This window comes from Gobio gobio (assembly GCF_949357685.1).
Source record: "Gobio gobio genome assembly, chromosome: 17".
Taxonomy (NCBI): domain Eukaryota; kingdom Metazoa; phylum Chordata; class Actinopteri; order Cypriniformes; family Gobionidae; genus Gobio; species Gobio gobio.
The window spans coordinates 41850814-41873313 of record NC_137110.1 but is presented as its reverse complement, the minus strand read 5'-3'; the positions used below and the strand labels follow the sequence as shown (position 1 = coordinate 41873313).

General features: G+C 39.7%; 2 protein-coding genes across 11 annotated transcripts in view; both read right to left on the bottom strand.

Annotated features, from left to right (window-relative positions):
- bin1b (bridging integrator 1b) overlaps window positions 1–5035 on the bottom strand; it is a 36685-nt gene extending 31650 nt beyond the window's left edge. For 3 of the 10 annotated variants that reach the window (XM_079841070.1, XM_079841074.1, XM_079841068.1), the window contains exon 1: window positions 4575–4960. In XM_079841070.1, the coding sequence (XP_079697196.1) occupies window positions 4575–4655 (81 nt within the window). In that variant the 5' untranslated portion in view covers window positions 4656–4960. Of the gene's footprint in view, window positions 1–4574 lie in introns of all 10 variants that reach the window. The other 7 variants (XM_079841069.1, XM_079841071.1, XM_079841073.1 and 4 more) reach the window with 5 other exon arrangements.
- A 4086-nt stretch (window positions 5036–9121) lies between these two features.
- On the bottom strand, window positions 9122–22484 carry ihhb (Indian hedgehog signaling molecule b; the record flags this gene model as incomplete). Its single annotated transcript, XM_079841089.1, has 3 exons — window positions 9122–9807; window positions 15488–15749; window positions 22185–22484. The coding sequence occupies 3 exons, from the start codon at window positions 22482–22484 to the stop codon at window positions 9122–9124; spliced, it is 1248 nt and encodes a 415-aa protein (XP_079697215.1).
- Between the last annotated feature and the right edge of the window lie 16 nt (window positions 22485–22500).

Here is a 22500-nt window from a genome sequence, read left to right as displayed (position 1 = left end):
TAAATGAGGACAGATTTCATTTATGGGAAAACTTTTCCTTTAAACTACTGTCTTCAAACAACCCATTAATGAAAACATTGTCATCATTTACTCATGTGATTCAGACTGAGCTGCTTGAATCAGCAAGTTTCATTTATACCATTCTGATCAGACTAGCTCTGACCATTTGTCCAGCAGCTGAGAGATTCCACAGTGTGTGTGAAAGGAACATTTGAGCAAGTGATACTAATTGATGAAGTCACCTATTTTAATACACCCACATGATCTGAGGCGCATATTCATTCTCTCTTTCCTTTATAACACCATAGACCTCTATTGATTTTATAGGCTACTGTAAAACTACTACAATGGCAAAAAAAAACCTAACAGAAGACTATTTAGATATTTAGGATCAAAAAAGGATGTCCCCAAAGTTAATTGAGCTACAATTTGGGACAAAACTGTCCTAGGTAAGCACACTCCCACAGACTTCTGCTGTCTCATAGGAGTGTCAAGTGTATAGGCTTAATTAGTCTGTCTGTGGAGCTTTAACTAACAGGTCAAAGGAGCTTACAATGAGAGAGATTTACCAGTAACCTGTGCGTGAATTTATGACTGCATTCTCCCAAGTATAAGCCAAATGTCACTCTATCTGTGTTTTATAAAGGACACTGGTCTTTACTTCTGGTCGATGTGTGCTGGTGTTCAGTTACAGCCCCCAAATATACCCCAGACCACAGCCGTTGGCATTCACACACACACACACACACACACACCACGGTTTGTCGCACAAGGGGTTTCTGGGGATTAGCTCACAGCTACAGCCTGTCTGCTATTCATAGCCCAATCCACACACTGCTCAATAGCTCAATGAGGACGGACAGGTGTGTGGGTGGAGTGCGGAAGAGGGCTGTGGCTCATGTTTAAACCTCTGTGGGGCTTTTGATTGGCACGTCGCCTGTCCAATCTGAGCAGAGGTCAGGGGAAGGCTGAGGACACTGCCTTTGGGATTCTAATCTGAGAAAAGGAGGTTGTTGTAACTTTGCACCCATCTCCTGACCTCCAGGGTCATTATGACATATTGAGATGGGGAGTCTCCATACCGAATGGACATTTTGGGAATGTTTCTGCAAGAATGGGTGACTCAAGAACAACTTGCCTTGATGTTCCAAAATAGCGACAAACATCATCTAATGACAGACAGGTGGATGAGGGAGAAGCGAAGAGTGAGAAAAGATAGGGGAGACTGCAAAGATGTGGGCCGTTTGCCACTAGACTAGAGGATCATGGTTAACTCTCCTCTACCTGGCTGAGTTTCAGAGGGGAAGAGGAGACTGAGACCTTACCTCAAGGTAATCACGCTGATGGACAGCGGATCACTTAGAAAGAGTGTATACACACACACACACACACAGATACTTTTAGAGTGAGTCCAGCTTTTCACACTCTGAAGAGCTAGCCAAGACAGCTGAGGACTTCAGGCAGGCTAAACAACTACTAGTGCTCACAAATAATATCCCATTGGAAATTCTACAGACAAGAGCAATCGATCCAAAAACATACTAAAAGGGATCATTCACGCCAAAACAAGAGCTGTGTTGGCTTCTTTTACGGTGCTTGTTTGACTAGTTTGGAGCTCAGATTTACACGACTGTTTAAATGTTTGGGGTCAGTAAGATTTTTCTTTTAAATAAATATTTTTATTTGGCAACAAAATTGCTCAAAAGAGACAGTAGCCTAGTTTCTGTGCATAACTTGCAATATTTTCTAAATGTCGATGAAAAACTACTGTGAATGACGGCGTTTCCATTAACCAATGTTATGCGACTAAAATGTATTTTTTTTCCCCTTGCGATAAGTAATTCCAAAAATCATGGTGACAGATGTTGATAGGTTTACATATAAATCACAGCCACTGCACTATCCATTATTTTTAATCAAAGGAGAGGTAGGCGTGTTATCCAAGGATTAATGGTAAGGAAAGCTCGGTATAAGTTGGGAGCAGCCACATATGAGGTGTTTCTGAGTGTTTCTGCCTTATGTGCTTCGAAGTCGTGATAAATTGTGGCATTTCTTTGTTTTTTATAATCCAGCATTCCTGAAATTATTTTGTCTTTTCATGAGTTTAATAAAGAACTCTGTCTTTTTGTCCAAACATACCACGCCATCTTTAAAGAATGATCATGTGACTTTTACCTACTCCAGGTGACCTGTAAATGCGAAAAAAAGTTTTGCAGTTTTATGAAATATTCCTTTTTCAAATTGCCTGAAAAATCACCTCATGCATGAAAAAAAAAAAAACTTTTTTGCAATATAATGTATGGGAGTTTTTGAGAAACTGACGTGTTTCCAATTATTATGTTTCAAAATTTTCGGTATTTTCAATTCGCTATTTCAATTTGCGCAATTTGAAGGGTAATGGAAACACAGCTAGTAAGGATACAAAATATTTCTATTTTAAATAAATGGTGTTCTTTTGAAATTGATAAAAAAAAAACATTACAATTTACAAAAAATATTAAACATTGTTTTCAACATTCCTTAGCATTAAATCAGCATATACTAATGATTTCGGAAGGATCATGTGACACTGAAGACTAGAGTACTGATGCTGAAAATTCAGTTTCGCATAATATGAATAAATTACATTTTAACATGCATTGAAATAGAAAACAGTTATTTGAAATTGTAATAATATTTCACAATATTACTGTTTTTACTGTATTTTTGATCAGATAAATGCAGATTTGGTCAGTATACAAGACTGCTTTCAACAACATTACAGAAAATCTATACACAACGCAGCTGAAAATGAGCACTCAGAGTCCAGTGTTTGGGACTGGCGAAAAATTACCCTACAGGAAGAGGAACACAAACACAGATGCAGACAATGATCCTAAATAACCTCTTAACTTTTTACACATCTATATGATTACAAAATAATGAGTCTGCTTAGTTTATAGGGACAGGAAATGACAAAACTATCTTCCCTAGAAATCTCCAAGTCGTCTAAGCCTCTTGTTTGTCTACCTTATGAAAGGATTACACAACATTTATGATGAAAACAACGATTTTTTAAAGCTAAAATGAACCGATTTCCAATATTTCTTAAGTGGCCCCTGCCAAGTGACCCTCCTGATCCTAGTGTCAATGCAGATTAGTAATTTGTTTACCAGAGTGCATGTCTCGGACCCTGAAAAGTACATCTAGGGACTGGCTAAATTTATCAAGTAGTTCCTATAACTCTGCTCTTACATCCACTCAAACCAAAAGTGTGCCACTTTTGCACAGTGCAAGGCTCTGGTGTCCAGCTGTGCACTCTGGGAGGCCAACAGTCATTTGGAGTGTTTAGCGTGGAAATGACACTTCCTGTGTAGGACCGCCTGCACTCAGCTGGGGGTTGGTTTGTGTTGATCCACCCCTGATACCCTACGACTGATAACTCTGCCACAACATCACTGCTCCATAGAGAGCCAGAGCTTCATTTTGTAGTAGACATATGCTGTTTATATCTCTGAGCTCATACATGTGACTGTTTTAAGTCCTGGGTGTATCTCAAAGAGGACATTCTGGACTTTTCTGTGATACAAAAATGTTACAGGAGATAGCCAGACAAGTTGGGGCATGAGGAAGTTGTCGTAAGGGCTCAGTAATTATTAGGTCCAACTACAAAAATGCTTGTTTTCTCTAGCAGTGGTTTTGGATGAATCCAAACGCCTTAAACAAATGAACCCCATAAATAATTACACTGACACACATTTAGACAAGTGCCAAGTATATGAAGGTAGATGATAACCAAATGTTTGTTGTAATAGAGCAGGGGGTAATAATGTTTTCATTTCATGATTATGTTTCATAATCATTTTACTGTTTACATATCGTGGAAATAGCCTAACACAGTCAAAAGGGTGTGTCTGTGTGTTTATTTAAATAAGGCAGAGATGTAACAACGCATTTTAAAACAATCACTGTATGATGAGAAATCTTTTTAAAGAGGTGTTTCAACGTGGTCAATAAACAGCAGCTTCCCTATGTGACAACTTACCCCGCATGATGCATGCCCAGCTATAGTGACAAATGATCAATGAAGATTCATTGAGATTTATCTATTTCTTGGGCAGTAATGGTGAAAATGTTCAATAAGTTATTTATTTATTATTAATGACTATTTTGTGATAGGCTATATATAACGTGTGTGTGTGTCTGTTATTACTGATTGATTCAATGGCAAAAAAATACCAAATGGCAAAAACAGCTGTGGTCATTACCATCTGCGAGTTTAATGCACTTAAATCTCAAATGATCCCATCAGAATTAAGAGTTTCAAACCTAACTCTGGAAATGAGAAATAAAACTAGCCTATCATTTCCAACGCATGCAAGGATGAAAAACACATGGGCGAGTATTAAATGAAGTGTTTCAATGCGTTTCAGCTGTTGTTTTTAAAAGTCTCTTCCAACTTTAAACACAGTTTCATATCATTTAACTTTTAACTAGCCTATCTTAAAACACCTATTCAGAAGTCGTAGTCGATTGTACAAACAGAATGGCAAAAAATAGTTTTATTTACAAAGAGTCCATGTAAGCATGCATACCTTCTCTTGCGCTCGGGTTATCCTCTTCTGTACATTACTGGCCAGTTTCCCGGCGTTGACTCCTTTCCCTACCTCTGCCATGTTTGAGCTTCTTCAAGTTTCCAAAGGGAATAAATAAATAAATGAATAAACCGTTAAGAATGAAGTAAAGCGCAGATGGCAGGAGATACAGAACAACAGTAATGTATGGGGGAAATGCTGTCGGATCAACAGGAGTAAACCCTCTTAAAGAGACAGTGTTTAGAATTTTAACGGTGGAGACGGAGAGTTACTATTGCACTAAACCCTTTCCAAACTACTGTATCAAAAAGTTTCAACTTAAAACTGTCAAGCAATTTACCCTTTACTCGGTCTAACTGGTTCCGTTATTCGCCTCTAATGACAGCGACTGGAAAACGAGAGAGAAAGAGAGAGAGAGCGAGAGCTGGATTATGTTTCCACTCCTTATTATAGACTCTCTTAAAGGCACAGGTAAACACTACTGAGATATCATAACATCGTTTTTTTTTTCTGCTGAAAAGTTATACCAAAGTCTTAATGGATTGTTATATCAGATTTTTTCCCCCAAATGATATATTACGCATATTTATATTATTAATTTGTCACTGTATAAAGTAGATTTTGGTGCTGACATTAACATTTTTAGGATGGGGGGCCTTAGCACCAGAATGATCATTTTTGGGGGTCTGTGGCATCAAAAGATTAAAAAAACGTTGTGTTATAGCCTACAACGTTTAAGCCATGATCACATTTACTGTTGTTCATGAGTGAAATTAAGCATCACAAGCAGAAAGCCAAAAGATTTCCAAATGCAATGGGTTCAAGTTGGTCACGCGTTGACCCAATAATTAGCATTTATGCTTATTTATTTAGCAAAAGCTTTTAAAAGTGACTTAAGTGATGTGTAATAATAGCCTAGTTTACAACACACAAGGTTTATCATGAAAAGTCAATAACGTTAGCGCTGCAATACACTTCTAAGCTGACCAGAACAAAACTTCCAAAATTTCATCCTTTTCGAATTAATGATTTAGTGTCTTGAGCATTTGAAAGATGAGACTTGCCTAAATGTTTGCATGGTCTCATTAGTAAGAGGAGTGTTTCTCTTTTCAATAGGGTCATATCATATTAAAGTGGGATTCCCATTACATTAAACCCATCTGACCATTTTCTACCAGCACGGAACAATTAACCAGGGGGAAAACACTAAAAAATAAAGATGTACGATGTTAAAATAACATGATATAGCATGATTATATCATCATTATTTGTTTTTATTACAACAGTATTTAATTAATGAATTAAAGAAACTGTAATAACCAGCAAAGACCAAATATGAGACAAAATAAATAATTTGTATGAAGTTTAATTTCAAAAATAGATTTTAAATACTTTACCTGAATACCTTATATTACCATAATGATATTACAAAGCACATTTTTAAATTAGTTTAACAGATTGTCTTAAGACTGATGACAATAGCGAACAAACATACACAAGGCACAGACAATGTTTGGTCTCTCACAATTCCTGTAAGAAGCAAGACCAGAGGTCAGTTTGTAATTGTTCTTTTTACAGTTAAACGTGATGCATAATTTTTTCCTGTCTTTTTTATTCTGTCTTATGCAGAGATTAGTACGGATGATTCTCTTGAAAAGTGTAAACACCATGACATTGCTCCATTTGTTTGAGCATCTTGATGAGTACAACACTCAGCCAATGGACCCTTTTCACAGACTGTTAAAATGTATTATACATTTTTAAGACTATACTTTGTGTTACTTTACCCTTGCATTAAGGGGACTGCTCTTTTTCGAAGCCTTGATTTTGTTTTTGGGGTCTACTAGAATATGTTGTCATTCTTGAATGTTCAAAAAACACCTTATTTTTCATATATTTTACATTGTTGCAGCACCTCTCTTCCCAGTCTGGCAGTAACTGGGGTAGTTTGAATCTGGGATGCGTTTCTTGAAGCCGGTTGCAAGTTCTGCCGTTACCAACACAATTCAATGGAACTTGTGACAATAGTTGGCTAACGATAGTTTTGGGAAATGCACCCCTGTTTAATTCCTGTCTCTATGAATCCCCTCCTTCTGAAAAGCACAATATGCTCTGATTGGTCGGCTGGACCTGCGTGTTGTGATTGGTCAACCGATTCGAGTGTGTTTGGGAAATATACAGCAGCTTAACAAAAACCGCGAGTTTCAACACACTGACGCAACTAAACCAGGCCTCTACCCCTTTTTTAGCTTATGGCTTGGGTGTTTGGGAATTATTTAAATGAGGGACAGAGCTTTGTAAGTAAATGTAAATGTAAGTTCCCGGAAGAAAACTCAAGACTACAATGGAGATGTTTCAGGGAGTTGAGGAACAGTGCGCACTAATAGAGAATAACTCCCTTTGGAGTGACTTTGTGCTTTGTAACTTTGCAGACCATTTTCATGCTCAAACAGCAACATTATACATTAAAGAAAGTTGAAATTGTAAAAAAAATAGGATCCCTTTAAATTACAAATACCTAGTTAATGTTGCTGTGTGAGTTTTTCTAATACCACAGCAGAGGGAGTGATGGCAAATTTAACATCTTTCTCTCTGACTGCTGCAATCATTCGCTCTTATTATTTTCCTTTTTTGGAATGTTGTGGAAACACTATTGTGGGATTTTCTTTTGGCATTTGAGAAAATTGGAATGCAAAAATGATATTAGTCGTCTCCAGTTCACCACAATAGAAGCTACGAGTTCCACTTTTGAGAACCCTGCAAACGTGAAAAGGGTCCATGATGTGAGTTTGAGGCAGAGCTCAGGATTATCTGTATCATGTTTTTTAAATTCTGCTTGGAGTCGCAGAAATTACACACTAAGACCTACATAAGACCTTCGTTCATCTTCAGAACACAAATGAAGATATTTTTGATGAAATCCGAAGGCTCTCTGACCCTTCCATAGACAGCAATATGATTACCACTTTCAAGGTCCAGAAAGGTAGTAAAGACATCGTTAAAATAGTACATGTGACTCCAGTGGTTCAACCTTAATTTTATGAAGCAACGAGAATACTTTGTGCGCAAAAAACAAACAAAAATAACGACTTTATTCAACAATCTCTTCTCGTCCGTGTCGGTCTCCTACACTGTTGACGTAGTGTAAACAGTGCAGCATTTCCGAGTTGTGCGACTCACCATTGGCTAGCTCCTGCGTCAGCGTCACACGCATGCGTCATGGTGCTCACGTGAAGAACGTCGGCCAATGGTAAGCCGGCGTTCTGACAGCGATTCGAAAGCGCTGCACTGTATTTACTATGTCAACAGCGTAGGAGACTGACACAGACGAGAAGAGATTGTTGAATAAAGTCATTATTTATGGAGTTTTTGCGCACAAAAAGTATTCCTTTCGCTTCATAACATTAAGGTTGAACCACTGTTGTCACATTGACTATTTTAACGATGTCTTTACTACCTTTCTGGGCCTTGAAAGTGTTAATTATATTGCTGTCTATGGAGGGGTCAGAGAGCTCTCGGATTTCATCAAAAATATCTTAATTTGTGTTCCGAAAAGATGAACAAAGGTCTTACAAGTTTGGAACGACATGGGGGTGAGTAATTAATTACAGAATTTTCATTTTTGGGTGAACCATTTAAGTCTGCTTTCAGTATGCATTTTGACTAATGCCGAGTTCACACAGCAAGTTTTTCAAACTCGTCGGATCACTGCTCTTTTCACACTATCTGGGGTAGCATTCAGACACTGCACGATGGATCGGCGACAGGAGATTTCACACTGCATGACTTTACAATAGGAAGAATCACCGACAACTCTCTCCGGTGTGCAAAATACGTTTCACAACCAAACACACGTGAGATGTGACAAGTAAACAACGCGAGATCACACGTGCGTCAGAACGGAGTTCTCGCGCGAGACTGGAATTGTTATTAAAAATGATAAATCCAAATTGTCTGTGCGCTGATTTGCAGCGAAAAGGAGAACACGAAAAAAAGATTATGGCGGAGGAAATGGTTGGGGAGACACAGGAGCAAGTATTGTGTTCTGCAAAGAGAGTTTGAGGTAAATAAATAATTTTGCAATGTGCTGCTGTTGCGGCTGGTCAAGCACATGTTTGTGCTTTGTTTCTGTTTGATATAGTTGTAAATGTATCTATTAAAATACTGATATTCTGGTCTATAACTCCCCCTGAACTTTCCGCTGCCCTGTATCTTGCTCTCTCATTGGCTGTAGGTCATCGCCGATGTATTTTTCAGTCAGAACACATTTCACACAGCAGGAGTTTAAATCGCCGACAAGTCCAGATATTTAGCATGCCAAATATCTCACGGACGTCGGCGATAATTCACACTGCGTGATTGTGACTCGCGTACACAAGCACCGATTTGCCTATGATTTAGAACATTTGTCAGCGATTTCGCAAAACCTGTCGGCGAGTCAAAACCGGGCCTAAAATCGGGCAGTGTGAACTCGGCATAACTCAGCACTATCCCCTTAAGTCACAAACCCTGAGCATTCAGTCAACTCTGTGTTTCTTTGCAATTCATCATCTTTCGTTTTCTTCAAAGGCCCAAGGGTGGAAAAGTTCTGAGTCTAGCAGTAGTGTTCCCACACTGAGTAGGACCTGAGAGTACCAGTGTAAGCCGTTCTTAAGGATCCGATCCGGTCCGGTCCAGCTGTACAACAGGCGTAGAGGCGCAAATGCCCAGTGAGCAAGCCGTTGTTTGTTCACAGCGGCGTAACATGAGGTGACTACGCCATTCACCACCAAAGTCCCATGGGCAGTGAGTGGGGCGTAAACCCCCTGGTCCTCCCGCACCTCCACTCGACTGATTCGTGAAACATGCTTCCTGAGTTCCCCTTCATCGACGATCAGCAAACACTGCCCTGGCTGGGCATCACTGGCAAATATCGCCTGGAGGGCGCCCGGCACCGGCCGGCCCCCTCTGGAGCAGTTTCCAGCCCAGACAAACAGTAAATGAGCTGCTGTTAAGGAGACGTTGGCCCCATCCTCAGTGCTGATCACATAAAAGTGCTTCTGGGCAATGGGGCTACGGTCCAGGAAGGTGAGAACTTCGCTGTAGACCAGGTCTCCAGTCCCATCACTTCCCATTGAGGCCAGAACAAGGTCTCCTGCTCGCAGGTCATGGATTGGTTTGTGTGTGCCGTCCTCCATTGTCACCAGAGCCTCTCCAGGGAAACAGCCCCCCGTGTTTATTGCTACTGAGTGGTCTGAAGAGAAGATTGAGGAAGGAATGGAAGAGAGGAATGAAAATATGGAGAAAGAAAGTAATAGAAAATGATTCATTAAGGAAATAATTAATGGATTCAAGGCCCTGTTTCTAATCTTCACTTCTGACTCGCTGATATACCTCTGGCCTTTCGACCCTTCATTCATTGGTTGGTCCTACGGTGTCTGCCTCAGTGATTGGTTGAGTTGGTAAATAGGATCAGTGTGGCATCCTCAAAGTGATTGGCCTTTACCGTCCTCTTCATTGGGATGTTGGTGTATGAGTGCCTCCTAGTGGACTGATTCTGACTTAACTGGCACTGCCAGCAATCTTGCCTCTTTATACTCTATGTTTTTGTACAAATTTCAAGATATACATAACAATATACAAAATATATAAGGTAGGTTTAAACCCCTGTATTCCTTCTGATCATGTCAGGGACAGCTGACTTGCATAACGATCTGGGCAGGAAGGACAGGAGAAAAAGGAAAGAAAATGGTGGGAAAAGAAAAAGCAAACACAGAGAAACAAGATAATGAATATTAGAGATTTTATGATGAAACTCAATGTATGTAAATAAACAAAATGGTAAATCATTCCTGTATAAAAGGTGGGCCAAAAAAACAACCAATAGCCAGGCTTATAAGCAATCTGCAGACTACTCTAAAGGAAAATCTGCAGAATGGATTTAAAAATGGTAAAATGCTTTAAACGTAGGTGCTTATTCATATCGTAATTACTGTCTTCCATAAACGAGCATGCAGAAGTAGAAGTTTCCGAATGCCAAATCTGTGGCGTTTTCAGGGAATTCTGTGTGCGCAGATTACATTTATAATTATGCGTTGAGCAGATGATTCTGTGTGAGCCTGCAAATGCCTAATGCATTTCACAATAATATGTTGCAATAAAGGCTGAAATGGTGAATGAAACTGACTTTAATCTTACCTTTTTTGTTATATTATTACCTTACATCAAAATGATATAATGTTAAACATAAGCATAAGATATAGGAATATTAAATTGACAATCTGCTCCCCCCCCCCCATTTGATTAATAGAAAGGATTAAATAGCATGTATGCTAAAAGCTAAATGGGAGATGCTAAAGCTACATGAAGTCTGTGTAGACTTGCATGGAAATAAGGATCAAGGTAAAGCACAGCTGGAAAAGTAAGAAAGGTAAAAGTAAATGTTAGAAATGGTGAACAGAGGAGTGAGTGCATTCATCAGACGGCCCAGTGCTGCAAGATTGTGCCGTTTTAATCTAGTCATGTGAAGCAAAGAAATGATCCCAAGATGAATCAAACACGGCTCTCTTCATTAGAAAGCCCATAACCCGCAGTGTGTGCTGAAACAGGAATCTAATGCGATTCCTTCTGTATCTACAGACATGCTCTCACAGTCCATCTCTTGCCCTCATCTTCTCACATTACATGGCTGTGAGAAGCTTTGTTAGTTTTGGTTAGATTAAAAAAGTTTTAAAAGTAACATGAACTTAAAAATCTACTTAAAAATCCTCCTCATCCAAAAATGACTTTCTGCTTCCCTTGCCAAAACTGCATTTATTTGATAAAAAATATAGTAAAAACAGTACTATTGTAAAATATTATCACAGTTTAAAATCTCTGTCGTCTCTGTAATCTCTTTAACTCTTTTATATTTTAATATATTTATATATTGTAATATATTCCTGTGATGGAAAAGCTGAATTTTAATTTCTCCAGCAGCCATTTCTCCAGGCTTTAGTGTCACATGATCCTTTACAAATCATTCTAATATGCTGATCTGCTGCTCAAGCAAACATTTCTTATTATCATGTTGAAAACAGTTGTGCTGCCAAATATTATATTTATAATATTTTATTAATATCATGATACATTTTTTCAGGATCTTCTTCCAGCCAAACACAATCTGAGTTATATTAAAGTGCCCCTATTATGCTATTTTAAAGTTTCCTAATTTAGTTTTGGAGGTCTCCTACAGCAGGTTTACATGCATCAAAGGTCAGAAAACAGGTTTCATTTTCTCATAATATACACTGCACATCACCACAATGCTCAATGATTCCCAAACGACTTGAATGACGACTTTTGGATGAATCAGTCTCTCTAAGGCCCTGTCCCAAATGGCACACTTCATGTGCACTTTCGGTCTTGTGGACTTACAATGGCCACTGCATGCGCGTGTCCGTTAAGTCCACAAGATCACAGGGTGTCCCATTTTTCATTTAAGGTCTCAGAAGGGTGCTCCCGAGCGCCCCCTTTGAGGTTTGATATGCGCCCTCGATGCGCACTTCTGACGAGCCCGCACTGGTGCGGGTTACGCAGCGGACTTCTTCCCGGCAGTCAAAGCGGCATTACGTCGTGAAAGTGCAGATTCAGAGGAAGACCGTGAGGGTTTAGGGTGCCATTTGGGACAGGGCCAATATCCCTCTTTCCCGCAAGCCTGCTCTGCTCTGATTGGCCAGACAACCCAGTCTGCTGTGATCATGCTGCGTTCCAGGCAGGTTTTTGAGCCCGTAAGTTACAACTTCAAACCACGACTCACGACTTTGTAGTGTTCCAGGCAAAGTCACGCCAAACTGCCTGAGCGCAAGGAATCGTGTGGTAGCTAGATGTAAACAAAGCATGGCGGACCGTATGAGGCTTATGCTAAATTTACAATCATTTATATCGCCAAAGGTGCTTATTTGAGGGAAACGAAGGGGGGGAAATGCGCATACGGCAAGAGAAGCTGTTATACCTTTTATTTAACGTTAATTGTTGTCATTAACGTTTGTTGATTGTTGTTGTTTCGCGAGCTATGTGACGTCAGATCTCGTAACTGGGAGTACATTGATCTAGTACGAGTTCACGGGTGGGAAGCCACGGGTTTGACTGCCGTTCCAGTCCACTTTCACAGGTAGAAGGTTGGAAAAACACGGGTTACGGATTGCCTGGAACGCGGCATTAGTCTAACGCGTACAGCGTGTATTTCAGAAACAAACGCCTATTACCATAACTGAACTTTAGCTCCGTCTAGAGGCTTCCTAAAACCTCAGCGACTGTACACACTGTAAAGACATTAAAGGCCATTACATACTCTGCAAGAACAGAAGAAAAAAGTTCTCGCTCCCAGGGCTGCGAGAACAAAATTACGTCATTGTTCTCGCAGCCTTGGTTTGGGAGTTCTCGCAGCTTGTTCTCGACATCATCTGAGCAGAACTTTTTTCTTGTGGGCGTCCAAGAACTATTGTGTGATTGATTGTTCAGAAATTTAAATGCGTGTATGTATGGAATGTCCTGGCCGGAACTAACTTTGTTCTTGTTCTTGCCACCTCGAGAAAACGAACACATTTCTTTGTTCTTGCGGAGTGTGTACCAAGCTTAACGATGACGTCGATTTTACACCAATCCTAGCACGAGTCCAAATCGATGATGAAACATTGGAAGAACTAGTTGTTCAACCTGAACCTTGAGCAGGACGTTTCTCAGTGACGCTACAGCTACTCAGTTTGAGGCCCATTATGAGATGTTTCAGTTTCTAATTTATTGCGGTGCACATGCGGGAACTATATCAATAATAGCACATACGTTAGCCCAGCACTAACGTGAAAGACTTAAAAAACTTAAAATGTAAGTTTGCAAAACAAATCTTGCTCCGTCCTTTATCTTTACTCAAAGTAGTAAGAATGACATTTAATAGATGCGTAATAAACTGCTTTAGTAAACGGTAATAACTTGAATTAGCCAGGGACCTAAACAATATGAAACACAACAAACACATCGTAGAGCACATCGTCTTCTTGACATGATGCTATCCAGTATCTGCTGCAGTGTTTGAGGTGGCTCAAGTTTTCTCTGGTGTCTGTGCACGCAATACGTGTACAGGCAATATGCTAATGTTTCGTCTTGATGTCACAATGAAACGGCTTGGGATTTGTTAAAAAAATGATTTGTTTAATTGACTCAGAGTCAACTCTTACTTTTGAGAGACAATAACTTTATTTACGGTGCACTTTCAGATGTAAAACTTTGCAGGATGTTTTCATTCATTAGAACTATGTTACACACTACAGAAAAGGTAATTTTCAAAAATTCATAATAGGGGCATAAGAGTGACATCTGACCCGACATATGACATAGACAATTGGCCTGGATGCCAGCCGAACTTAGCCCCGCCCACAACAATTGTGCTCGGGCAGTTCGGTCTGGACTTTCTCCATAGAGAAGTAATTATGCCCGAACAGAAACTGTTCGGACCAATGAAATTGTCAGGGCGGGCTTTAGACGATGATGGACAGATGATAAACAGTAACCTAATCATCCACGTCATCAAAGGCGCTTGGGTTGAATTTGTTCTAATCCTAAACGGAGAACTTATTCGTATATGCATTCACCTTTACTATTTCTCTCAGAAATGATGATCGTGTTGGTAAGTACTCTGTGTATCCTTAAACTCTTTTTTTTACAACACCAGCAAATATCGTTTACACTCATCTTTTTCTTCTAACGTAACTTATTCCATCGTGCGTGCAGAAAGGGTTGCCAAGTTTTTGTTACAACAAAACCCGCCCAATTGCTACTCAAAACTAGCCAAAAACAAGCCCAATAGCTTTCCGGGGGGTTCTCCGGGAAAAAAATGGCATTTTGGGGGGTAAAATATGTATTATTTTGGCAGGGCTGTATGCTAAAATTTGCATTCCTGGGTCTGTATATCACATAATTGGGGTCGCTTCAACCCGCGGACATGGCAACACAGTGTAGTTGAGTTCTGTTGACATTTGACAACTAACGTTATGCGTCGCTCCGTTGCTCTGATTGGTTGTAGGTCTATCCAATTGAGGTCTTTCCTGGCTCGGTTGAAACACGCCCCATAATCACAGCCCAAAGGAGCAGTATCAGACTCAAATTCTGACTAGAATTGAGTATGACGACGTCAGGCTAATAGAATGTGGGAGTAGCATAAGCTTAGGCGAGTAGACGACTCTCTCAACCAGGGCTGGGCAACAAACTAAACTAAAGCCTACATTTCTCTTTTAAAAAAATCATTTTAGACTTCTAATTCATGACTAGTTTTTCATTTTGCTCTATCCTCTGCACTTCCATGTTCATCAATATGTCATGCGTCAGGTCAGAGGTCACTCTTCTGCTAGAACTCGACTCGCATACGGTTGCTACCGGAAGCCAGTGATTATAGTTTATAAAGTTATAAATATGGATTTTTTTTTTTACAAAAACACTTTGCTTCAGAAGGCCTTTATTAACCAATAATAAATGTGCCATTCACTCTCTTTATAAAGCTTGGAAAAGCCAGGATATTTTTTAATACAACTCAGATTGTGTTTGCTGAAAGAAGAAAGTCATATACACCTAGGATGGCTTGAGGGTGAGTAAATCATGGGATCATTTTTATTTTTGGGTTAAATACCCCTGTAATGCATCCTTGCTCAATCCAACTAATTTCCTATAAATAAAACAAGTCCCAACTGCACTTTTTTCTCATTAAATATCCTGCTTCACTTGGAAATAAAATCCCAATGGTGCTTCACGGTGACTTGCTAATGAACAAGTCACATGCTAATATCCAACCATGATTGTTTTCTTTCCTTTTCCCACCCTTCATTTGTAAGGACTAGTCTGTTTCTCACTTGACCTCTTCCCCCATGCACAGCCCCAACACAAACACAGAGCCCCTCTCTCACCTGATTTGACACTGCAGTGTATGTGGCCTTTGGATTCAAAGTAGACCCAGTCGAAACCGGCCTCCACTGCCAGACGGGCCAGCATGGCGTACTTGTTCCGGTCGCGGTCCGAGGTAGTGATGTCAACCGCCCTGCCCTCATAATGCAGAGACTCTTCAGAGTGATGGCCGTCTTCATCCCAGCCCTCCGTCACACGCAGACGCACGCCGGGCCACAGGTTCATCACAGAGATGGCCAGGGAGTTCAGCTTATCCTTACAGCGCTGCAAAAGAAGAAAACGTATGAGAAACTTACTAGTATGCATGAAAAGGGATCAAATGATTACCAGATAACAGGGTTATTATAGTTAACTAAATACAACTAAAACCATTAAATAAAAATTTAATATTAAAAAACTAGCCAATGCAACATCTCATTTTCGTTTAGTTCAATTAAATAAAAAAATAAACACAATTTTTTTAAAAAGCATAAAAAATGTACTTTACTTAAAATGAGAACAAGAAATATCCAAAGAAAACATTGCAAATATTAATAAAATCTATATTATAGTATATCAAATAACTCTGCCAGGAAGTGCCCGAGTTAGTAAGTATTCTTTATGATTTGTTGTTCTTCCAGGATAATCATTTACATGCATTTAATGTGAGCTATAAGGAAAATAGTCATGTAAAACATTACAGTAGTCATGATTACGGTGACACATTTTTACATTGTCTGGGAAAACAGCAACTTAATAACATGAGTGCAAAAAAAAATAAAAAATCAGTCACAATGTCTCACAACGAAATGTATAAAAATTTACTTCTGGTGGTTTATGTAGCGTAAATGACCGGTGTGACAGCATTTAAACCCAACTGAATGCTGAACTCTGATACATAAGTTACCAATTAAACAAACAGAAGGAGGCTTTGCGTGCCTGAGTAAGAAAGAACACAAGGCCATTGTTCTGAATTTGAGAGTTTCCTGCAAGAAATATGGATTTTTAGTACAGTAATGTCAAAAAGCCTGTGGCAAGCAGTTGCTAGGTGAGAAACGCGGTGAGCAATGGCAAATATAATCCTGACAGCCATTTGTAGAACTGACGCATTTGTGGTTAGCACAAACACACTCAGCCCATGGGCTGATAAATCCCTGTCTCAACCAGAGGCCACGAGACATGCAAGGTCACTGGATAACCACCAACTAAGTGGTCACAAATTGCTTACTGAGTGACGGCAGAGATTCTTTGATGTCGCCATTCTAAGTCCTCACTACATAGTTGTGCCATCGAACCATCTATTTCTGTTCTCTGAATTGGAGACCCACCTTTCCACTCAATAGCTACTTTACAAAGTTCTGTGGACTATCTGTTTAAGTCTAAGCTCAGTGATTTGATGTCTCTGTGCTATTAGGATCTATCTCTCAGAGCTGTAATGGATACTGGACCGTCAGAGTCCAGGCTGGTATGGGAGAGGAAAGGAGATTGGAAAATATGGTGCCATTGTGTTGGGTTGTTCTGTTGAGTCTCTGACGGTCACTGAAACCAAAACACGTACACGAGCAAATGCTTAGACTACAGTCAAAGCATCAACAATGATAATACACTCTCCCACACTCAAGTATGCAAACCTGTATATATGTGCTTGCTTTCTTCCATGAAACCTAAAAGAAGATGTTTTGAAGAATGTTCACACTGCTCTTTCTCAAATGATAAATGCAAACACACTATTGTGTTAAAATAAAAACCCTCATCAAATGTAAAACATGAAAACGTCTGTACTATAAAGAGCTGCAGGAATGAATTCTAGAACCCAGAGATGAGTTCCATTATCCTGCAGTCAATGGGTTTTCTGAATGGATTTTTGGCTAAATGCCTGAAATAAGGTCTGTGGTGAACACAAGCTCCATATATTTTACTCTCCAACATAAAATACATCAGTAATACCCAACCTGTGATTATTTAAAAGCTTTTTAGTATCTTGAAAAGGGATTTTTTTTTGTGTCTTGCAAACTATTATGACTCAAACTTTCCAACGTGTCGATTTTAACTAAAGATTGAAAGAGTAATCAGAGACAACTGTGAAGTCATTCAACCATGGTGTACTTTGTTTATAGCTTAACTTTAACTTTTTACTTATGAAGATTGGGTTTAGGCTTCAAAAGTTGTTCATTTGTAAAGATTTTCTTAAAGAAAGCATGTAAGAATCATACACTTTTATTGGTTACAGTGCTTATTTCCTGCAACAATCTACATGTCAATGGAAAATCCTATTTTTTGTTTGTTTTTTGTTTTGTTGAAGGAACCAGGGTGATGATAACTTCTGGGAAGGTCCGCAAAAATCACCCCTGGAGCACTCTATAGATCTCATATTTCATTCAGGTTTGTGCATTTTCAAACTTGCAGGTGAAGACAGCATGCCAGGTTTGACATCAGATTGGCTTCCGCACATCACAACCAATCAGGAAGTTTGAATATGCAGACACATATGAGAATAGAATTCTATGACAAAGACCAATATTTTTAGTGAATATTTTCATTTTATTACATGGCTCTGTGGAATACTTATTGGTCAATCACACCAATATTCCCCGATAACATCCCGTTAAAAAAAAAAGATAACACAGGCTTATCCGGGTAGCTAAAATCAGTGTTATATGCTGTTTTTTTACTGGGTTTCTTCGTGGAAGATTTGCATTTGGTGAGCTAATAAAATATTAAAACTCAAATCAATATTTTGTGTTTAATTATTTAATTATGTCATCTGGGTACCATGGACTATCTTGTTTCATACAAACGCAGCTGCTGCCATTTTGCAACGTATGTTTTGTACACTGTAATGGATTTTAAGATAACAAATAGGTAAGATTTTAAAAGGATTTCATCTCAAATCAATATCTCTTCTCCACGTAATTATTTATGTGGCGAAATGCTGTGTAATAAGATGTACCGTATCCCTTAAATCACCGTCTAGTTTGAACTTGCCACTTGCTAGCAACCGCTTTCTTTGCGGAAGCTTTGGGTTTATATACCTAATAAAATATTTCAACTCAAGTTCATATTTTGTGTCTAATTATTTACTTATGTGGCAAGTAGCCGTGTAATAAGCGGGATAATGTAGGCCAACATCCAGCTGGTGGTCATCACAGAATAAACCACTTCAGAGTGTCGTGGTCCTGATCACACTGTCAGGGTTTATTCTGCAATAATAACCACCTGGATGTACATTATCCCTTCCATATGGAATAGAGCAGTGTGAACATTCTTCAAAACATCTCCTTTGAAATGTCATACCGGTTTGGAATAACATGACTGGGTGAATTTGTCCTTAAAGAACAAAACCCTCACTGTCCCTTGTGAAATTTAGTGGACCAAAAACATTTTAGATGCATTTTTTGGTCCACTCCACACATAAGAGAGTGGAGCTAATCGACATTTAAAAAATGTTTTCCCCATTCCAAAAGTTGGAATAATGAGCTCCTGGACCTTGAAGAGTTCCAGTGAATCTTAAAAAGACCCAGATTGATCAACTCTAAGACTGTGGAACCGGTTTATGGTGACCTGAAGAAGGAAACGGTAGTTTATGGTTAACTAGAAATATGTGCATTTGGCATCATTTCAGAAATGCCAATCTGAATGGAAAGATTTGTGTTTTTAGTTATAAGAATACAAATATGGATATTTATGAAGACATTTTTCCGAGCACGTCTCCAGATTGGATGATAAGAATAGCATCTCGGCGAGCTGTAATAGATGCCTATTCACATAGCGGTGTGGATTTCAGCTTTTTTCGTTGTGGTCGCAAAAGTGAACTGGACTTCATAAATCAGCCCGTGAACTCTGTTAGCTTTGCTTTCAAAGCGTAGATCGACGGGTTTTCAGGAGGAGAGCCTTCACACTAACCGCGGGCTACACAAACATTCACCCCGCGCGCACCGACGGCACGGGGCCCTGAACACTCACGCCTGTATGAGAGCGCCGGGGCCACTCGCCGCTGAATCAAAAATAAGGTGGAGAAAAATATGTGTGTAATTAAGGCTTAAATGCATGTGAAGCCGACTATTTTTACACACGTACGCTATGAAAACAAACAAAAAAATAACACAGAATAAAAAGGAAAAACAGACCAGAGGTTGTCTCCAGCCGTCGCCGCAGTTTGGCCCTCATAAATCGCGTGAAGGTCAGGTAAACGAACGCGGCGCTCGCCGGAGAGGTGACAAGTAAAGACGGGGTGAGATCTATGAGCCCCTCCTCAGTTCCCACATGGCTCTCCTGGACATTAACGTGTGGGCATTCAGAGGAAAGGAGCTGATATAAATACTCTCAGGTGAGGGGGAGATTGGAGTCAAATAAATTCCACTCGGGACCACATCAACGTCGTAAAAAATATCTGACGCTTCAAAAAGGGGGGTGAATGCCGTTAATCACGAGCGCTCGTGTTTAAGCATACGGGTAAACATTAAAACAGTCACAGGTCATGCTCAATCTACAAGGGCAGTTTTAATGTTTTCTTTTCCAATCGTGCTTAAAACAGCGACGGCACTGTTTTAATTAAACGTTTCAGGTTTCCCTTCCCTTCCATTTTATTGACAGTCACCCCTTTTGCGTTCATTCATTCACATAAATTGAGCAAGAGCCCCGTGGGAGAAAGTTCAAATATGTGGTTATAAAATAACCCGACGACTACTGTGTCTTTCATTTGACGAAACCTGCCCCCATAGCCTATTCTCTGTTGAGAAGACTGAAAGACCCGAAACCTTAAATGAACCCAAGGATTTCCACTCTTGGGGAGGAAAACTGTGGTCTCGATCCCCACATAGGATGGGTTATTGGGACACTTTTTCCAAGTCATCTCAATGGCAAAAACTGTCCCAATCACCCTGAATTCACCCCTACATCAGCGTCCACAACCATTTTTCACCTATGAGACAGTAGTAAAAGACAAGTGACCCATGAGCAAAGGGTCCTCAAAAAGGCCATTGATTGGTGACTACACAAGTCTGCAAATGTCTAGGCTGGTAACTTAAGGGTTGTAGGTACGAACCCCACAGTGATTGAGTCATAAACTCAACATACTACTGACAATAAGCCACATGTTCCAGGGGGTTCAACCCTTTGGATGAAAGTCTTAACTAAACAACCAATTATTTGCCGATTTATTGACCAAATCCTCAGAATTATCTCAAGGACTTTTCTCAGCTTTTCAAAACAAAATCTGCACATTTATTGAAGTCCACAACAATTCTGACAGTTTGACAATGACAGTACCCTGATTTAGTGGGCACAATAAAAAGGACAGTGTACAGTAAATTATGCCATTAGAAATCTGGGTATACGCAAATAGAGATCTGGGTTGGAAACTTAGGGTTGTAAGTTCAAACCTCACTGATAATAAAGACCCTTCATCACAAGTTGACTCAGATGTTATAAGTGAAGTCACTTTGGATGAAAGTTTAAACTAATAACTTTACTATATTCTCTGAATTATCTCAAGGACACCTATCTTTGATGCCCACTGCAATTTTTTACCTACATTGCAGTACCCTGAACTAATGCTCTGGATCTTAAAACTTTATTGTAAATTAAATAACAGCAGTAGTAAGAGTAAACTACAGCACAAGTAAAGGAGAGGGTGGTGTAACCTAAGGGCTGTAGGCTCAAACAGGCTTGTTCCATGAACTACTACCATTGTACCAAATGCTTAAAAGGCATAGTTCACCCAAAAATTAAGATTGGTCGCCATTTATTCACACCTGTTTTTCCAAACCGGTCATTCTTTCTTTTGCAGAACACAAAAATGCTTTAAAAATGTTTGTAACCAAACTGCTATTGTAAAGACAAAAGAAGACAAAACATCTCTTTTATCATCCACAGAAGTCATACAGGTTTGGAATTCACCCAAATATTACAATTCTGTCATTAATTACTAACCCTCGTGTTGTTCCAAAGTTTCTTTCATCTTCAGAATACAAATGAAGATCTTTTTGATGAAATCTGAGAGCTTTCTGTCCCTCCATTGACAGCTACGCAACTACCACTTTGACATTAAGAAAGTTAATAAAGAAGTTAATTTAAACATTAATCGGTGAACATAAACAGAAGCTCAACTGAAACCTGCTTGACAAGCGAGAACAAACCTCATTGGTTCTTGCGGAAGCTCAAACGTGCTGTGTAACACATGAGAATGAACCTCATTGGTTCTTGCGGAAGCTCAAACGTGCTACGTAACACGAGAAGGAACCTCATTGGTTCCTGCACATCAGGCGAACATGCATGAGCTTCCGTTTACCACAACTGATGTGTGAGTTGATGAATGTTTAGATGTGAATAAAAGCCTAAATTCAATCTGTTCATCATATAAAGCGATTGTGTCTCTTCTTAAAATTTGGACAAAACCCCTCAATTCATATGCATTCGTTTTACGATCTCTTTATGAACTTTTTAAAGCGTCAAAGTGGTAGTTGCGTAGCTATCAATGGAGGGACAGAAAGCTCTCAGATTTCATCAAAAATATCTTAATTTGTGTTCTGAAGATGAACGAAAGTCTTATGGGTTTGGAACGACATGGGTGAGTAATTAATGACAGAATTTTTATTTTGGGGGGGAACTACCCCTTTAAGTCTTTTTGGGTAAAAATCTATGAGTGATAAACGAACTATTAGCCTACCGAACTGCTCCCATGAACCATTTCTGTGTGAGGACCCCGTGTGTCAGCCTCACCTGATTCATCATGCGGTCCGCACCTGTGTTCTCCTCATCCTTGAAGATGATGTCTGGGTTGTAGTTGGGCGTCAGCTCCTTAAAGCGCTCGGAGCTGCGAGTTATCTTCCCCTCATATCTCCCACTGGCTCCCAGCGTTTTTTCGGCAACGTTTGGACTGAACTGCTTATAGGCGAGAGGCGTGAGTTTCCTTGTAGTTCGTCTCTTGCCGTAACCTCTGCCCGGTCCACAGCTGTCGTACGCAGGCGAGAAAGCCAAGATGAAGCCGGTGAGGAGCGCCGCTGCTGTGGAGAGTCTCATACCAACCGGTGCCAGC